General features: G+C 39.0%; 1 protein-coding gene across 1 annotated transcript; it reads right to left on the bottom strand.

Moving 5' to 3' along the window:
• Positions 1 to 5,622: 5,622 nt before the first annotated feature.
• Positions 5,623 to 19,832, bottom strand: sae1 (SUMO1 activating enzyme subunit 1). Its single transcript, XM_070906169.1, has 9 exons — positions 19,661 to 19,832; positions 18,869 to 18,980; positions 18,048 to 18,221; positions 14,643 to 14,788; positions 13,253 to 13,352; positions 12,562 to 12,667; positions 8,415 to 8,559; positions 7,262 to 7,331; positions 5,623 to 5,896 (listed from the first exon to the last, which is right to left on the bottom strand). The coding sequence occupies exons 1-9, from the start codon at positions 19,759 to 19,761 to the stop codon at positions 5,804 to 5,806; spliced, it is 1,047 nt and encodes a 348-aa protein (XP_070762270.1). The 5' UTR covers positions 19,762 to 19,832; the 3' UTR covers positions 5,623 to 5,803.
• Positions 19,833 to 21,058: the final 1,226 nt, after the last annotated feature.

Here is a 21,058-nt window from a genome sequence, read left to right as displayed (position 1 = left end):
CAAAGTACATTTAATTCCAAAACTGTGGGTCTGTGTGATTTTGGACTGCGCTAGGGCGACTGGTGCTACACATGCTAAAAGCATACACTTATATACTATAACATACTTTGAATTGAAGTATTTCAACTTTTCTTTCAGGAAGCATTTGACTGAAATGAGGCCCTTTATTGACCTGTCACACTTAAAATGCCTCAAAAAGTAATTCAACAGGGAAGCAATTAACATTCTTCATCAGGTTTAATTTTTCAGTTTAACTGTTTAGTGTGCTTTTTAGCACAGGGCCTTGGTTTTAACATTTTTGAACGCCTCGATGTATAAAGTCATAATGATACCACAGCCTGCTAACATTGGGGCTGAGCAGAGAACAAACCATGCTAGCACGGCAGACATTCGTCTACTGCTTGTATATTCGTTTTTTTAGATCGGTTTGCTTGCAGTGCTTTTGGCCGTGTTTGCTGTCATCACAAAGTAATGGTAACAGGTTTAAAGAAAAAACTTGTGAGATACTCCACAAGTCCACCTTTAAGTACTTCAATCATTCAACCTGCAGGTGATCACCAGCCTGAGCATGTGCAGTAGCTCACTTCCTGGTTGTTTTTCTTGTGAGAGTGCACTTCCTGGTTCAGGGTGTGCCTCCCTCCTACAACGACGCTCAGTGTCATCAAATGCAGTGTGTATTTGCTGTTTTTCAACTTTTTTCTATTGTAAACTTTCTACATGAATTTTGTACTTTTTTCTTTTTTATACAATAAAGATAAGAAGAACTATATTCACTTGTTTGGAATTTCATGTCTAACATTAGAAGCAGTAGATGTAGTATGTATTGCACGAATGTAAAACTAAATACATTACATTACATAGTAGTAAGGACTAATAATAAAATATGAAACCATTAACAATTAAAGCTTTTAGAATTTCTTGCTCTTTTGTTACCGTATAATCCTGTTTCATCCAACAACCCCCAGTATTAGTGTGTGTATAATTTAATAATTTGAATTACTTCTGAGGGAAAATCAGTCCTAAAGGTTAAATACTTCTCAAAGAGAAGCTTCAGTAGTTTCGTCATCTAATCCCACAGTTCAGGATTTGTCTATTTTCAAGTAACTGGCTGATTAATTGGCTGATGTGTTTTGTTTCCTTTACTAAGACTAAATAAAGGTTAAATAAATCAAAGTCATTAATATGATCCCAACCTCTATACGTTCCACAGGAGTAGATGATACGTTTTACTTGGGGATGAACTTTTGCTTTATGAAATTATTTATACATTTAGATTTACATTCATTCTTTTGGCATTTTGTCTAAAGCGACATACGAATGAGGTGCAATCCAATGACACAGTTCTTGCAGGACAGGCGGGGACAGCAGCCTTTCATTGGAACGTGTTTCAGCAGATGTTTACAGATGTTGGTGGTTCTGGGGGCGGAGCAGCAGACCTCTGGCCATGCGTGACAGTGGATGGACAGACACTGCTGCGGTTTCCATCACATCTGGAGAGCAGCACGGATTAGAGGACACGAGGTCAAGACTGCTCACACACACACACACACACACACACACACACACACACACAGACGCACCACAAGTGTTTACAATGATGGTCAACATGACAATCTGGTGCAACAGGACCTGCATCAAAATACTTACTCCAGAACATGTTTTGGTGTTATTTAAGTGGCCCTGAGTAACCCTCATCTTGCGTACAGTGTCATTATATCATTCATTCATGTTCTTGATGTTAAGAACAAGGTTAAGGCCAAAACACATTTAGAGCAAATCTGATACACATCATGTTGTTCCCCTCAGCGTAATGGAGCAGGAATGTATCAAGAGACCAGGAGACCTGAGTTTCACATTTACTTTAACAATTATTGTTTTTTTGTTATTTTGTTTTTATACAATTAGACAAACAATATAAGAGAAACGCAACAAGTGCATAACTGGCAACTGAAAACAATGTGTCTATAGAAATTAAGAATGAGAAATGAAATGAAATGTGATAACAGACCAAAATAGATTTCTGTGAGTCTTGGATGATCCTTATTTGATTGGCTTTGATCTTTAAGGACGTTCTCACTAGTTACTATACCATTTTACTGACTTCTAAGTAGTCATTTGTGTTATTTTCAGATAAATAAATAAATGTCTGTTCTGCTGGCCAAAATAACACATTTATCAGAGCCTCGACGAGTGCTCGATGTCTGTAAGTCTGGTAAAAATCCCCTGACTCCCAGGAACTGATCTGTTTCATGGTTATGTTTTGTCTGAACATAAATCTGCATTTGGGGAGCTTATGGGTTAAGGCGCTGACAATGAACCTAAATGTCCCTGGTGTGTGTGTGGACCATTGTTACATGTTGTTCCACACCCCCCCCCCCCATCCCCTCATTTCCTGTCATCTCTCTACTGTGGCTATCTAATGAACAATTTTACATATGGTCAGGGTTATATATATAATTATCATGGCACCCTGACAGCTCTCAGATTCAGTGGTAGATGTTTTAACAGTTTTTTGCACTAATATTTAGTGCCAATGAATCAATTAGTTGATAGACAGAACATTAATCGGCAAGTATTTTGATAATTTATTCATCGTTTTAGTCATATTTCAACATCGGCTGTGTCTAAAATGTGAGGATTTGATGCTTTTCTTTGTCATCTGTGATACTAAACTGAATATCTTTGGGTTTTACACTGTTGGTCCAGCTATTTAAGGATGACACATTGTGCTGTGGAATATTATAGTATTTTTCCCTATTTTCTGACTCTTTATAGACAAAAACGATTAATCAATGAATCGAGAAGATAATTGGCATTTTACTCGACATTGAAAATAACTGTTGCAGCCCTACTAATCTTTACATAATAAACAAAGGGAATAATCCACCAGTTTATAAGGACTAGAAAGGACCTCCTGGCGAGCCCACACACACACACTTGTCTGTTACTGAGTCAACAGGCAGCATTGGGACTAGATATCCTCACTTAAACTCCTCTACAGAATGAGCCAATCATGCAGCCCTTAGAGCAAAATCAGGGCTCTGATTGGTTGCAACAACAGACACTTGGTCTTTGCTGCTAAGTGGAGGCGAAAGAGAGAGAGTGACCACACAGCAGGAGTACTGGGATTGGATTTAACTGTGTATGTATGTGTGTGTGTGTGTGTGTGTGTGTGTGTGTGTGTGTGTGTGTGTGTGTGTGTGTGTGAGTGAGAGAGAATTTAAGAACAAGAGAGAACATGAAAGAAAGAGAGAAAAATGAGAGAAGAAAGAGAAGGAGAGGGGATGGAGGGAAAGAAATAAAGTAGAGTCAGCATGTGGAGTGCATAAAGAGTCCAGTGAATGTGTGTGTTTGCAGATAAGAGTTTCAGTTTAATTAAAGGGGCAGAATGAGCTTAAAGGGACGTTCCGTAATTAATCTCCTTTCCTAATCCCAGGAAAAGAGCAGTGGCACTGTGTGCTGCCTAATTGCTCCTCTGGTTTCATTTCAAGGCTCCACTTGTTTGGGTGCTCTGCAGCCCTCAATCAGCTGTAAACACAAACCCACTCAAAAGTACACTTGTGTTACAAGTTATGGGTATTATTTTCCTCCCAGCCTCTCGCTCATTCTTTTTTTTTATTCTCTCTATTCTCAATCACTCTCTGTGTTGAACTTACAATGAACCCAGTGTGTGAACGGACCCAACCCTATCTTAATTTTAAAAAAATTTGTCACACATATCTGCAGCAGTAGCCAAAAGCATCACAAGTACAAGTCACGGAATAAAAATAGATACATATCAATTTCATACATCTATGATTTGGTAGACTGATTCATGAAAAGCAAAAAACGCAGTGATCTTTTTGGGTTTTTATGTGGAGCAACATGTGTGCTCTGCAGTTCCCCAGATTTCCTCAGTCACCACAAAAAGAAAAGTTTGCTTATAATTAATGATTAAATATGGACATTACAGTAAAATCAGCTACCATTGAAATCTCCCTTTTGGCTTCACACGGCAAACTGCACTGAACTTCAAATTAAAAAAGGTGGGAATGAGATCTGCTAGCTTGAGAATAACGGGAGACTGGGAGAATAACTAGGAGAATATATGTGTAACTCATCCAAAAGTCCCAATCACACATAATCATAAATTTAATTCTGCAAACCACAGAATCTATTCGGTTGCCTATATTTAGATGCAAAAGAGCGCTAGCGTCTTGGGATGGATGCCACCATATAACCTTCCTGTTGGACATTGTGATGATGGCACTGTCTGCTGCTAGAATTCACAAAGCTTCAAGGCTAGAAATGTGGAAAGACACTGCTTCAGCGATTATGGCGTGTATATGAATAACTATTAACATCCCATTGATATTATCAACATTTACGGCAGATGACTTGTAGCGTATTACTGATTCAAAGTCTGATGAGATAACCGGCACTGGAAAACAAAATGAACCTACTTCTATATTTACATATAGGTACATAATATGAAACTGAAACTATTTTTACCTTCAGTGTATTTTGACGTAAATTGAAATCTTTGGTGAACAGCAGAATGAATCAGCACCTGCTCTGCTTTCACAGTTGCTGCAGACATTGCTCAGCAGTCAGCACTTGCAGAGGTTAAACTGCATCAAAATAAGTGTCATTTTTTCCATCTACAGTAAGACACATCTCTGCCGTTCAGGTTTCACAGGACTGGCAGGTTAATGAACAGGTTCAACCACCTGGCACTCCCAGGGGCTGAGGTCAGACAGGAGACCATACTGCTGGTTTTCCCCCCCGTAATGATCTGTTGTTGTTGCCTTATTTGGGAGGAAGAAGACAGGAAATGCTCCAAGTTTGTCCCGCCCTCTCTTATTATTCTGCTGCCTGCTGCGCCGTCACTGAGAGACCATATAGCCATGTTTGGTTTGATGAGTCACATCAAGGCGGTGAGAGGTTATTACCAAATACAGTCATAGTCTGCTGAACATCACATGACTTTCAACTGTCTTACCCCTTCAAACTCAGATACTGACATTGAGTACAGTAATCCACCACACTGATTTGTTGTATTACAACTGAGATTCTTAGTTTGATTTAATCACGGAAACCCAAATATTTCCACTATTGCCCCTAAATTTCCTCTTCAAAAGTTTTTCATTTCTGACATTGTATTATCTTATATATATATTGAGGTCAATGACACCATATTTCATGGCTGTCACTTTTACATCAAATGGAAAATGAAACATGTTCCACACAGACTTCCTTGTAATCCACTGACATATCAGACAATATAAGATGAAGTTCTTGGGTTTGAAACCTGCTCATCTGCACTTTAGTTTGTAGTGATGTTCATGACACGAGGGTCTGTGGGGTTAAAGAGGTTAATGATGTTATACTCAGAGAAAAGGAGCAGGATTTGATAGTGATGATTCTGATTTGGATTTTCAAAGAAAATGGGATGCAGATGCAGCTGTATATCTAGAGTCCCAGATTTTTAGATTTCTCCAGCAGCATATGAATGCAGCACAATAATTACAGCTAAAATGTTATTAATACAAATGTCAGATATACAGGCAGTAAACAACATGACTGTGATGTTTAATAAATTCAGAGACAGAATCCTTTTACTAACAATGTTTTATTAGGAAATGTAAAAAAAAAAACTGTGTACTTGAGACCAATTGCCAAAAGTGGAACAACAGATTACTTTTATGACTAGTGGAGCAAATACTGATATAAATAATCTGACGGAACAAACTAATGAAAAGACAGAAGTTTGCTGGACTGGTTATCAGAGTGTAAAACTGTCCCGTGCACAGGTGTGACGTGTTTAGTTTGGTCCGAAGAAGTCGACCACGCCGTTGCCTTTACGACCATCAAAGAAGAAGAAGTTGCGATGTGGAGCGTCTCTTTGGGAGAGAGCCTGAAGGGAAAAGACAGAGACATAAATGACACTGAGGAGTTATAGTCTATGAAATATATTAATACAAAGTTAATATCATGTAATATAATCATATAATACCGACTAGAAACAATTATTCTAATGCCAGTGTTACATTTTATTAGAACATGCAGACCTGTCACACTTGTCAGTGGTTCAGTCCATGGGTTCAATTTTCTGTGTGTGAGTGAAATCAGTCAGATTCACCCGGCGAGACATCAGCCGGCCAGTTGCAGTGGGTTTCATCATCACCATCATCATCATTGGGACGGCAGGTTGGCCTTGTGCCAATATAATACGGTCTGATTCTGAACACTTACCCTGACCTGAACTCCTGTTTACCTCAGCCTGAGGTCACCGTGCACACAGCTCAGAAAAAAAAGGTTTCTAATCTGCTCAGTGTTAGAAGTGAACTCTTATTCAGGTCATGCACTGAGCAAACAGTCCATTCTCTCTAGATCTGTGTGTTTTGTGCATTAAATAATGATACTGTATATATCTGTGAGATGAATGTTAATGATTCTAACGACCTCAGCTACCACATCCGAGCCTGTGGATAGATGGATGTGTGTGTGTGTGTGTGTGTGTGTATCATGATATCATATCATCATCTAATTATTTCATTTTCAGTGATGTTCAGTTAAAAATGGATTGTTTGTACTTCATCTATGATCTTTGACAATAAAGTTTATTGCTCAACTGTAAAACATCCTGCCACCATAAATATATCTTTGTCACAACTAATAATTTTCAGAGATCACTGACAAACATATTTAATATGTTCAGTGTATGAAAGGAATATCTGCCAATATAATTACTTCTTTATCTTTTTTTACTCTCAAATCCTACATCTGTCGGGCTCTAAGCTGTTTTCTGGGGGAATAGTGTATACACAAACAGTGATAGTGTAACTGTTCAGTCACATGTTCTCCATTGTACCTCCCACTAATGGTCCCATTATGTTTTTTTTATGTTGCAATGTCAATAAGTTTATTATGTTGTTCTGCTGGAGGACAGTATAAATCCTTTCCCTTTTGAGAGGCTGCTGCCAGAGCGTCACACTGAGTTTCACTGTGGTCACAGTGAAAATCACTTCTACACAGAGCAGAGTCGCTGCCGTCTTTCTGAAACTGACCCAGAAACCAGCTGAGTGACCACCTGTCAGCTGACTGACTCCCTCACACACCAGACCGGCCGTCTTCATCATTTACTACAGCAGAGTGAATAACGTCAAATGCATCAGTCGATAACATTAACACATTCACTATACTTCCTGAAGTTTTGATGCTCCTGTATCGTATACATTTACTAGATAAAATGTTATTCCAGTAATGTTTACATGCTTACCTTGACAACTTCCTGTCCCAGAACTCCTCCCATAACAGCGCACACTGGAGACATCTCAGAGAAGCAGTAGCTGAGAACAAGCAGGACAGAGAAACATGTACCACTGTCACTAAATAGAAAGTGTGAAGTTAAGAAAGTGCCACTAATGTAAAAAATGTCCATCTGGAGACCTGCTATTTTGTTAGCTGATTTATGTGTTGTGCTGCCAGTCTTACTTTTTACTGCAGTGGCAGAGTTGAACTAAATGCCTTTTCACTGACCGAGGAAGAACGGATGTTTGGGTTAATCAGTTTGCAGTCGCCCCCACAGATGAAGGTCAACTGTGTTAATGTGGAAGTTGTTCAGTCTCAAAACACGAGTGTGAAATTGGTTAAGACACAAAAATAACATTAGTGTACTGCTCCTGTCCGACCTCCACAGTGTGGATGTAGTAGTTAAACTCTCGTCTGCATTAATCAGCTTATGATTATTAACAAACTAGCAATCCAGGTTTTCTTGCATTGCAATGAGATGAAATACATTATTTCATAAAAATCTGAAATCTGCAATAGTAAAAGTGAAATTTCAAGCAGGAAACATAAGTAATGAGTACACGGCTGACAAGAGATCTGTAGGCCAGCGGCACACCGCAGGCAGACTTTCCACTTCAGACTGACTTTATAGCTAACCATTGGCTTAGCTTTACATTTTTGTTTATTGTTGAAGCAGCTGATAACAGAGTAAGTGTTGTTTTGGTGATTTTCAGGTGAAAAAAATATCTAGCTGTCAATTAAAGGAACTGGACTAAATATGTTGTTGGGAAGTTGCTGTTTTTTTTTTTACCTTAATTTAAATGGCATTATATACTATATTTCTGCATCCTGCACATATTTCATGCAAAAGCGGTTACAAAGTAAAATCCTTTACATATATTATATATAAGTGTTTTCCGCACATTAAGAGTGAGACACGTCCAACAGGACAAACCGGTGTTATGGGTGTATCTGGATCCTGCTTTCAACATTGAACTTCAGTGTCTTGCTTTCAAGACACCTTCAGCACTTTGTTCACTTGAAGTGTACATGAGGCTCCATTTCCTACCTGAGTGAATTATCCACTCAGTATCTCACTTGTGTAAAATCAAAGTCACGAGACAAGTGAAGCCGCTTTATACCTCGTGAAGTCATCATTCAGGAGGTCACTGCTCACTGCCAAGGCCTCGAGGACGTCATCACGGATCTGTCTCAGGAGTTGATGGTCTTCTGCAAAGGATTGCGGGTCAGGGTCGCGGCCTTTGTCTGTACGAAACTTCAACAGAACTGTGGAGACGGGGGGGGGGGGGGGGACAAAAAACAAAGACAGAGGGAGAGCAGGGAGCAGGATAAACAAACAGAAGGAAATTAACGACAGTTGAGAGGCTGGAAACATGTTTAAACCATTTTTCCAAAGCAATATTTTCCATATCATCTATTGCTCTATTGCCATTTATAATTTCATCACGCTTTCAAGTGACTTCCACGGTGAATTATCATCTTATGGAAAGACAACATCTCATCTTGACTGCTGCTCCCTTTGAGGATAAGATCGGTATGTGGTTGCACCATCAACCATTTCATCCGATTAGGCCCACGTTTCCCCACATCAAATTAAGAGCGTGCACACACACCGACTCATGCATGCAAAGACGTACACACACACCTGCACATGTTCAGTAAGGAAATATCAGGGCATTTCCTGTGTGTGAGAGTCGGCTTCAGGACTGACTGAGAAATTAAAATCAGAAGTGTGCACTTTATTTGGTCATGAGCAATATTTCAAACTGCAACCGACATCTCCAACTCCACCACAGACGCACACATCAACACTTCGCCCCCATATTTCCTGTTCGTCCATTAACTTAAACCACATGAGGAAGTCAAATCCTCCCACGGCTATTTCCACCAGCGTGACACACACACGAGTAGTGGTGATGAATCTTCTTCGCACCTAAGCTCTGCCCTTTATCAGTGAAACTTTGTTAGTAGAAAGTTAAAGACTGGCACAAATGACATCACACTCAGGTCTGTGCCAGGCAGGAAATCAAAACTGAATTTCATAACAGAATATAATAATGTGCACAGGGATGGAACAACGATAGTATCTGTAAACCTACACATGTGGTAGTGACAGTCTTTGCAGATTAAAGTGGAGGGGAAATATTCGAGATGGCCCTTTATGTCGAAACCTGCATATGAAGGTCAAATACAATACAATAGGCAACATCTGTACAGTGAGTGAGAGAGAGAGTTCATGTTTATTTGGCTGAGCTGGTAGGAGAATATCTAACTGTCTGTCAAAGCAAGACATGCTTTTTGAGAAGGACTTCTTTTAATCTTTATTTTTACACACACACACACACACACACACACACACACACACACACACACACACACACACACACACACACACACACACACACACACACACACACACACACACACACACACACACACACACACACACACACACACACACACACACACACACACACACACACACCATCCGCGGTTCAGATCACCCGACTGTTCCTAGTGAGACAGGAAGCAGTTGTAACAGAGGAAGAGCCACTTCCTCATCAGTCACCCAAAACAACAACCGCTAGCTCCAATTATAGAAGCAGCGAAGGAATAATAACACTGCCTCCTGTCTCACATTCACTAAATAAAAAAAACAACAACTAGGTGGTGTTTCCACTCAGAAATTAGCCTGAAACACATCAGACTGAAGTCAGTGCGAGGCTACAGCAGGTGGGTGGGTTTCAGAGACGGCGGGCACAAACCTAAAATAACAGAAATGTACTTGCAAATTATGAGAGAAGCTAATTAGCTGTTTGTACCAGACACCCACTGTCACATGACATGTCTGTCTAATACTTTTAAATAATTGTTGTTCACATCTGATAGAATTTTAAACTAAATCAGCTTCGGGTGTGTCAGTAATGAAACCCGCCTCATTCAACACTTGGAAGCTTCTAACCTCCCTGAGAGAATTTCATCCATCTGACACGTCTGGTTTTCGGAGGAAAATTTGTGTCACATTATGATCTTAAATTATGTTTCAGAGACTTTTCCACCCTGAAGAGAATCAAAATCTGAGGAAACAATGAAATCCAAGAAACTGAATTTAGGTGAAAAAAAATGTTCTTTTCTTAAAAATATAAAAATAAAGATATTGGCAAAATTGTTTGAATTTCTGGGTATGCATCAATATAATAATTTGAAGCATTATCTGTTATTTTTCACTCATCTTAGTCGACGATGACGCTGATATGCAATTTTGTGAAAAACAGGTACACTTTGAGTTTTTTTTACACATCAAGTCATTCATATATTGTTATTTGTATTTGTCTGTTGGCGTCAGAGTACATGAGAAAAATGCCACCATCAACACAATACTAGGCTGATATGTCACTTTCCATAGCTGAAGTTAATGCGCTAATAGCACATTATGCCAATAAATCTGATTTCCTCTTCTATGAAACATACTGTGGTGTGTTGATTTCATGAGTTAAAGCCTGCAACAGCCTTCCAAGTCCTCAGACCTTTCTGTCAGAGTGTCACTGCCTGACGGACAAAGTTCACCAAATGTTCTAAAAGTTTACATAAAAAACATGAAATGCTTAGACAGATGTTATAACTTTCCAATCACCCTCATATCAGTTTGCTGCCTGGGTCCAGGGTCAGTGCTTAAAGGATCAGTTATCTATAGTAGTATTTTAAATTTAAAAAAAATCATTAAAAATGAAATGATCTTGTTGTAGTGATGCACCGACATTTTTGTTAGATGTACTTTTTGCAAAGAAATTCCTAATTAGTGAGGTATACTATGAATTCTAACTGATTTTTAGATATTTTGATATAAACGTGCAGAACTGAATTGTTTAGTATTTGTGACCTTTGCATCCTGCCAAAGCTTCATTGGATTTTGATTATTTACTACATTTTTGCACAGAAAATCATTTTGTGGTTATTTCCTGTTCTTACACGCTTGTTGTCATGGTAGGTGTCGGTCTGTTCTCTATTCTACGCTCAGTGCACATGACTGGCCATGGACAGCCTGTGATGGAAACTAGCACATAGTGTGTGGTGATGGTACAGGGCCAGGTGACAGGACAGACAAAAACAACTCTTAAGGGAAGGTCATCAGACACCGTAAATAACCTGAAAAACAGGAAGGTACATTTAAGATTTACTTAAAGGGTCAAAAAGTTCCTTTGTGTTGATGGTTCCTTAACATTTGACAGGCGATTATTCATGTGAAACAATATTCTTTTTTTCCATCAAACTTTGCCCTTTACTCTAGAATGACATTTAACAAACTTTATGGACCTGATTTTCCCACACACATGCAACGATTATCAGCTTATCAGCTACATTAGAACCAGTGACTTTGCATGGTCATGGTATGTGTTTCAGTCTCACTGCAGGGTTCCTACGCTTTTTCGGTTTCAAATTTCTATACTTTTTTAGACGTTTCAGGATTCTTTGTTATATTTGATCAATTCTCTGTATGGAAATTCTGTTTGTGTCTTGCCTCCTACACAGAAATGTCAGCAGACCTCTTGTATACTCTACCGCTCATTTAACTGATCGTTTTGTCAACTTGACAACAAAAATGACTCATAATACAACTTGAATGCATTTTCACAACAAATAAGAATTCCTTACAAAATCTGAAAAAGAGTTAAATTATTGAGAAGAAACTAAGCATAGCATTAAAGATAATGCTGTCAATTCAAAAATATCACCCCTAAAGAACTAAACAATTTTTAAAACCTAGAAAATCCACTTTCTAAGATTGCAACTACTGATTATCTTGGTTATCTATCAGTCTGTACTGACTATATTTTCACTTATTTGATTAATTGTTAAAAATACAAATAATAAAACAATGCGCATCAGAAGTTACCAGAGCTCAAAGCATCTTAACCTCCTAAGACCCAAGCTCTATCTTAATTTCTCTTTGCTATTTGGGCTTATTGGGACCTGATAAGTATAAAAACTAAGCATCATCTGTTGACATGATGTGGTTCCGCATATGGGGACAATTTTGAATTTCCATATAAGCAGAATTAAGTATTATGGTATAACCCAAAATGTGATGTCCACGCATGTGGATGCCAGGTCTTAGGAGGTTAAACACCTGGTGTTTTGTTAATTTTAAAAGGTTTTGAATCTACAATGACAGAGACACAGAAAAAGCTAATTTCACATTTAGAACCTGTTGCCACTAAAACCTTTGTACTTTATAAATGAAGCTTTATGAAATGATGCTTTAAGTACCGTGAAGCAGGAAGTAGTCCACTGGTGTTCGTTTCAAACCGGCTTTGGCCTTCTCACTCGTCCAGTCGACCTCCAGAGCCTCCTTCAGAGTGCAGAAACTGGCCGTCTGATTGGTTGGAGAAAAAAAAACAACTAAATGTCAATAGGAAGTGAACCAGTGGTGTATTCATTCATTCTTTCCTCATCTTTGAGACAAAGCATGTCTGGCGGTCAATTGACTAGGACAGGTCATTTATTTAGATTTGTATGGATTTTATGTGTATGCGTGTTTATATGCATTTGTGATCATTAATGCCAAAAAAATGATTTTAAAACAAAGAGCAAACATTTTAAAACAAGTAGTCGGGCAGATTACAAACAAGTTAATTTTGTAAGAAATACCAGAAAGCAATAGAAAGACTACATTTCATTTTGGACTTGTGAGGGAAGAAATAACAATCAGACCTCACAAATGATCAAACGTGTTTTTCCATTTTGTGTAATTCCCTCAATATGTTCCACTCCTATCTTCACATTTTGTAGTTGAGTACCTCCAGTCTCTAGTTAAAGGAGGTCATTGGATTCACCTCCCATGCTGTTGATTTCCATCCATTTGGCTCAAAGAAACATCTTTATATACGACAGTTCCTTATCAGGTTGGCTGTAAAATAAAATAAAATACATTTTTGGAGTATGGTCTTCGTCCCCTTACCTTTTTAACCATGATGGTCTCGTTGGGGTCGACTTTGGCTTTCTTCGCCTCTGGACCGTCGTTAGAATTTCCAGTCGGTTTCACCAGTTTAGGTTTCTCCCTAAGAAGAGACGGTGAAGATACAGACCTTTTTGGTGAGCCTGATATCTTTATCGTCTATGGAACAGCGTGTTCACACACTGCACATTAAATACACAAGCACCTGTTTCATTCATTCTAGTTGCTGTGGACCTGATGGCTAGAAAAACTGTAGAAAACAATGCAACCGAAAACAGTTACAGTTCCACCTGTCAAATGGCATGAAACTGTTTAGTGACCATAATTCAAATTCAAAGTTAGAGATTGAAATTAGTTTGGAATGACACATTCAACTTTCACCAAGCTAAAAATCCCATTTACACCGCATCTATAGTGCGTGTGGATTTAAGCATATGCATTTACTAAAGCTTCAACAAAAGCATCATTTAGTTATGTAATGTGACACATTGTTAGCATGGGTGTGCCCAAAAGAAGGGGAGGAAATCAGAGCAGAGAGCAAAAGTCCGCAATATTAACACTGCAGTACAGCGCTGAGTGATCGAGTGATATATTGATAGGAGATAAGATGCTTTCTGGGATTTACTTATTGTACTACGGTAATATGCTGCATCTTAAATGTAGTCTTTTGCTGATACAATATACTGTACTTATATGACCGTTATAACAACTATTAATATGCAATGCCAAAATATTATCACTTATCAAATGCTCCATTCAGACTGGATTTACTTCTCTAGGGGAGGTGGGGTTACTTTAACGTTACCTGCGCTCCTCAGTGGTTTTGGAGTTTTTTTCCGAGGGAAGAGCTGCCTGTCCTTATACTTTTAATTTTTATGTTGTATTTTTTACATCAGCTCAGTCTGACTTTTGTGTGAAAATGGAAGACGTCAAAAATTATTTTGGTAATCTGATAGATGTAAACGTAAATGTAAATTTACAACATATAGGTCTATTTGGGAATCAATACAATGACAGCAAGAATGATTCAGATGTGTTGCTACAGGTAGGTAATGGTATTCTCTTTTGGCTAGTCCTGCAAAAGCTCCATGTCAATTAGAGACCATATCCTGTAATTTAACAATGATTAAAATACCGCACAGAACAGTGAGTTAAATTACAGAGGAGCACAGTGAATATTTTATATTGTAATGTTAATCCCATCCACTGGGGCTGAAGCCATGTTACCCTGTCAAGAACATCATTATATCCTCCCCCCCAAATATCGCCCAGCTCTACTGCAGTGCTCTTGAGCAAGGCACTTAACCCACAGCAAGTTCCACATGTGACCATGCAACTGCCACGTGGGCAAATTCAAGCTAAACACACACTTTGAAATGCTGCACACACTTACTCCACATAGTTGTGCTCGTGTCCGAGGTTGCAGAACATGTAACCATAGTAACCGTAGACATCCCCACAGAAAACCTTGATGTTGCGCTGAGAACAGAGCTGGTCAACCCGCACCATCAGGTCTCTGGAGCATCCTGTCAGACATACCTGAGGGAGAAAATGCACAAAAAGTGGAAGGCAAATGAGCCAAATCACTCAAGTGCTGTGTTTGACGAAGATCCCGTCTTTTTTGTTTCTGAAAATATTTTACAGCTACACCGTGTGTACGTGTGTGCAGCTGTATGCACCCCTTCCTGTCAACAAGCACTGTTTCATATTTATTGTAAGATTTGTATTTTCTGCACCTTTTGGCACCTTTAATCTCAAAATGAGAATGAATTATGAAAATGAACTCCCACTGTTTTGGTCTGTTGGGCACCTTCTCCTTCTCTACCACCTATGCCATTCTGTTTTTGTGCTGTTATTCGCTCATTTCCATTAACCATTAACATAACAATAAAAGTGCTTGCAATAACAGAAAACATCAAATGATATTGTTGTCTTGAATTTAATCCCTAAGGGACAGACAGACATATTTTATCCCTTAAAAAAAACAAATCCTTCAGTAACTTTCAGCCAGTAACTGAACAGTAGCTGGTAAGCTGCCAAACTGATTGAGACACACCTACTGAAGCAGCCACAGCCAACGTAGGGACACAGTGTACCATAGTAAAGCCAGGGTGGGCTGGTGTCTGACTGTAAACAACTGGCCGCTGGGCTGGGTCCACCTTATCCTGCTGACCCAGTCTAGCACACCCAAAACACCCTCAGCTCACTGATAAGACCAACGCTGTATCTCTGACATCACTTTGTTTCACATAGCAGCAGGCGGACCAGTCAAGGACCAGTGTTTCCAAATAGCATTTGCTCACATACCTATGACAGACTGTTGCGTAGGAGCTCACCATCTGGAACACATATATAGGCTGAAACCAATTCTATCTGACAAGTAAAACCAAATGTCCCCATTTCATCTTTCATACAAAGTGCAACAACATTTTAAAAAGGCAGAAAAGAAGAACCACTCTTCCAGCCTGGTGGATGTGCAACATCAGCGATTAACCTCCACTTTTTTCCTTCCCAGAAATTATTTGCGAACCAGTGCAAGTGTGTGATTAGAGCGTCATAAAAACAAAGACGTGATGGAATAAAAAGAACAGCATTAAAGACAATCTTACTATGAGCTACGCAGGCCAGGCTAGAACAATACTGGTTATTTCACATGAGACGATTTTGTATTTGTGTTTTTTGTTTGTGCTATTCTCAATCGTGACCCAGTGGAGAATGGTGATGTCTGGTATTTCCATGCACCAATCACAATTTAACAGTGGATTCAGATTTTACCAGCAGCTACCAACAAAGCCCTGATGAAGTCTGATTAGTTGAGCCTTTGACTATTGACCTCTTTTTGTGATGAATTATTTTTGTAACTTTATATTTAAATGTTGGTTATTTAATTTTATGGAGGAATACTAAGGATAAAAGTTTTCACATGTTTTGAGTGTGTAAGAAACGGAGAAAAGTTGCATATTTCATGATGTTATTTATGTGGCACTTCTCAGTTCTTTCTTGCAAGAAACTAAACTGAATCACTGCAGGGTACGAAAACATTTTTCTGTAAACATGAAAAGAGAGTGACTGAGAGTATCAGCAGTAAGTCAGCTGTAATCTGCAAGTACACAGATGGACAGTGTGTGTTTTTCTATTGTACTCCTCCCTAAGTAATTAGGCCACTCGTATGAAAACTGTGACCACACTCCAACTGCTCCACTTTAATCACCTTCCATCTTCCCGCTGAGCCACACACAGATATATCCGTGGAAGCAGATAAAAGCGACGAGTGGTCTACAGCAGACAGAGAGAGGGAGAGAGATACAGACACCCCCCCTTTCCATTTTTTATTTTATCTCAAGCTTTTTAAATTGTCCCACCTTCTCTTCTCCTCTCATCCTCCCTCCCTCTGTCCCACTAACATCTAGCTCATCCCATCCTCACTTCACTCTGTCCTGCTTCCATCTTCCTCCTGCAACACTCTCCCCCCTCCTTCCTCCTGACCCTCACTTAGCACCCCCGGAGGGAGGAAGACTGCCGACAATTCAGACACAAAAGGAGGGGGAAAAAATCTCTCTGTTATTCTTCTGATGATGATGTTCAAATACATTCTTGCCTTCAGCAGTGACCTAGCTGAGATCCAGCCTGTGTGTGTACGGCTGCCTGTGGAAATTAATGTTTAATGCTGAAGCAACTTTCATCGTGTTACCTAAAACATCAATACAGTCTCAGTCTAAACCCATCTACTGGCTTATAACAAAAATATAATCATAATATTCTACCAATTATGTCATTGTGTGTTATCATGGGTACACCAAGTGGGAATTAAATTCCTACTACAGGAAATCAAAACCTTCACCCTGGATTCACACACTATCAGATTTGTAAGAAAAAATATTTTGCTAATTTGCAATTTCACTTGAGTCAGGTGATGTAATCAGAAAATCCAATATATTCAGTAATATTTGTATTAAGCTGCTGCAAGGTGCCCATATTTGTTCATCATTTGTCTTCGAGGTCTGACTTTTCAGCACAGTGACATATGAATTAAAATACTTTAAATAGGCAAAAGGCTCTGCAAGCTCTGTTCTTACCGACAAGTGAACATACAGTCAGTATGATCCTCCAACCACTGAACACTGCTGTAAACCCTACAAGACCATATAAGGCAAACATAGGCAACTGTCCTCATTGTATAATCAACAGGCTAATTATATCACAAACCAGTTGTAAGAAAGACATTCAAATCAAAACAAAAGGAAGCCATCACTATTCCCTGGAGAGTAAAGCTAAGCTGATGCCATTACTGCAGCACCACTTTATAGAAATCAACTTAATGCAGGTGTTTTGGTCCTGAGGCCTGACAGGGCAAAACAAGGAGAGCTTTTGGTGCACGATATGGACTACAAGCGACATCTAGTGGTCAGACTGAATGATACAAGACTGAATGATCACGATGTTTTGAAGCATCCGAGAGGAAACAATGCTACTTTCCAAACAGTCAAAGTTACACTGTAGCTGGACTGGTTATCATGTGATCTACATTTGGACAGTTTTCCACACGACATAGAAAAACACATTAACATGCAACAGACAGAAACCAGGAATGCATAGACGCACATCACTAGCAGACATTTCTCACATACTTCCTTTAACATGTGTCAACATATGATTTCAAGAAAAGTCAGATTTGCTATACTTTTAAGTAAAATCATTCGTCTTAGCTCTGAAATGTCCCACTTATTTGTTGACACTTAGCATATTTGAATACAGCAGTCTTTCAGTCTGTCTTGAATAAACTTTCATTTCCACTCACTGCATCGAATTGCAGAAAGAAGTCATCTGGTTTGTCTTCAACTCGGTCTGAATCAGCGTGGACCTCCACCATTGGGTTGAGGTTCTGTGCTCTCTCCAGAGAGGCCTGGGCTCGATTCTGACCCTGAGCCGTCACCGGAACCAGGAACTGAGCTCGACATGACTCCACCGACACCTGGTGGACACACAAACAGGGAATGCATAGCAGGGTGAGGAGTGTGCTGTACCTGTAGAGTTTCTGTACAGGCCCTTATACTCAACATGCAGATTAAGGCTCTGTCTGGATGTGATTTAGCTGAAGATAATTTACACTGTGTATCCAGTGGACATTTATCTCCAATGGAAATTCTGTTGTAAAAACAGAGGGCAATCACATGCTATAGTTTGAATTGAATTCACTTGAAAATGTGACATGAAGCTAGAATTAAGCTGTTATTACAATGTTACCACAATCAAATGAATGCAAAATAGCTGTATTTCCTCATTGAGTAATAAAAATCATTGAAGACTATTACTTTGCCACAGGCACCATCTAGTGGACATACATAGTACTGCAAATACTGAAATTGCCATATTAGGCCTTTTTCTATTCCATTATTCTTACAGGTAATGATTATATCACACAGATGTTGATACCTGAAAACAAATATTTCTAGATTTAAACTGACACCAAAGTCCACTCTGTAGGCAACAGTGTGCTGTGAAGATGAGCACCTGTGTATACTGTACAGATAGTAAAGCCCCATGAAGCAAATGTGTGATTTGTGCTATTGAGGAGCTACATAAATAAAATAGACTTCACTAGTGTATGAGCATGTTAACCTGTTCATGATCCAGCAAAGTGAGTCCTTTAACTCCAGCCAGGATTAAGTTTTTGGCCACTTCTGCTCCCAGACCACCTAAACCTGCCAGGAGCACACGGGACCCTCGCAACCTGTAAACAAAAACACATGCAGGCTGCATGTCATGCTGATACAAAGTGGTCTGATTACTGGTCACTGCATGCTTTGGAATGTGATCTTGTGCTGCATTGATTGTGTTTGTAATTAATTAGTTACTCCACTTTTACTTATACTGCAGATCTCATTCAAAAGGAATTTTGCAGTAGATATGCTCATATGAACGTCGAGAGACATGTTCAGCAACAACACACAGGTAAACCTAAATTAACAAGTATTACAAGCAACAATAAGATCAAGTGTAATGTGAATATTCACTATATTAATAGGTAACGTTAAAGCAGTAAATCAGTTGTTTGTTAACTTGCTTGCAAGTTTCACTTTCGCTGTGGGAAAACTCAATGACTTCGCCACGACCATGCTTTCTCACTTAACTCCAGTTTGATCAAATAAAATCCAGGCTGTTATTATCTCCCCAAGAGCATAACCATATGTGTGGACAATGCAAAGATCCCGATCTATACATAAATATCGATATTCTCAAGGAATACTCCCCATATTGCGTACTCTAATAATTATTAAATCCAAACTGTTCTCAAATCCAAAAACAACGTGTTAAATCAAAGACTTTGGTCAAAACCGGTGCAACAAGAGTGCGACAACTCAAACCTTCCGCTGCACCGATTAGCCTGGCGAGCTAACTGAGCTAACTGACCTCTTCTGGGCATCTAGCCCCCACAATCGGATCTGGCGGTCGTATTGTGCCGCCTCCTCCTCGCTTATGACCGGGTCCTCTTTCTCGATCATATCGATCATTGCAGTTCACTCTAAAGATGGGAAATACTATGTAAAATAGCTTTTTTTTATGCAGTTACAAATGTAGACGTTTCAAATGCCGCGACAGTCCCGCTGCATGGGCGCTGAATGATGACGAAGCCAGAGTGAAACAATAGATGTGTTTTCTCACATTTTTATATAACCGCTATTGATTGATTTTTGGATACATTATTCTTAATTTCTCTATTTATGTATTTAAGTAATTTTCCCCGGATTTTATATGAGACATTTCTTAGTCGTCGTGTTAGTTTTTAGTGTAGCTATATTTGTTTGCTAGGTAACTAAATAATTTGTCGCTGTTGCTGGCTTGTAGTTTATGCATCGGCCATTAAGCCCTGCAAAGTAACTTTAAAAGCCAGTTGTAAACCGTTAGTTTTTGTTATACATTGTTTTATTGTTATCACATAGGACCGACAAACGTCAAGGCCGGTACATGGGTAAATTTTTCCCTGGACATAGTCTTTTACGAAACATTTTGCAGCCATTTAAAAAAAGGAATCTGCTAGTTAAGTGCCTTCAGATGCTCAATCCATCTTAAAAATCTGTTTAAAAAACAGATATGGTTCCCAGCTATTTTACTGGGAAGTCCTATCTATGCAGCATTATATTTGGTCAGAGTACAGAAGACTGTCTTGGCCTCAAGGATATATGTGTGTATGTAATAATATTTAGAGTGGGGTGCTTGTGCCCAATTTTATATTCCTAACCCCCTAAAACACAGTGGACCTGGGGCCCGAAAAGCCCCAAACCATAGGTTTGTGGTGATTGGAACAACTACAAAATGAATAACAGTTGAATTTAATAAATAATGCACCTCTCAAACATCACCCGAGGCAAGTCCTGCATTATTAGCGGAGACCATGTGTTGTAGAGGGAGTCTGTATCATATAGTATTAAGATCATTCTTATTTTGTACCTATGTGGTGTATATTCCAAAATAAATGTGTCAATCAGCTTTTAAAGGATCTACACACTACAATCCTGCATATATTGCATTTCTGCATAGCTCCCTACAGCAGGTTAATTTGGCCAATATGTCTAGCCTGAAAAAAAGTTTACTCAGTCAGAATTTGCTCTGTCTATTTTTGCATACAGAAGACAGCACACTCAGATACATTTTATTTGGAATCAACACTTGGCATCTCATTAAGGGCGGATAAGATGTTCTTCAGGTGAGTCCCAAATTAGACGGGTATATTTTCCGTTAAAACCATGCATGATTAAGCTGTATATATTTAAATACTCGTAATGCAATTAATCAGTATTTGGACTGCAG

This window comes from Enoplosus armatus, chromosome 5 (genome assembly GCF_043641665.1).
Source record: "Enoplosus armatus isolate fEnoArm2 chromosome 5, fEnoArm2.hap1, whole genome shotgun sequence".
NCBI classification, from domain to species: Eukaryota; Metazoa; Chordata; class Actinopteri; order Centrarchiformes; family Enoplosidae; genus Enoplosus; species Enoplosus armatus.
This window is presented reverse-complemented; position numbering and strand designations above follow the sequence as displayed.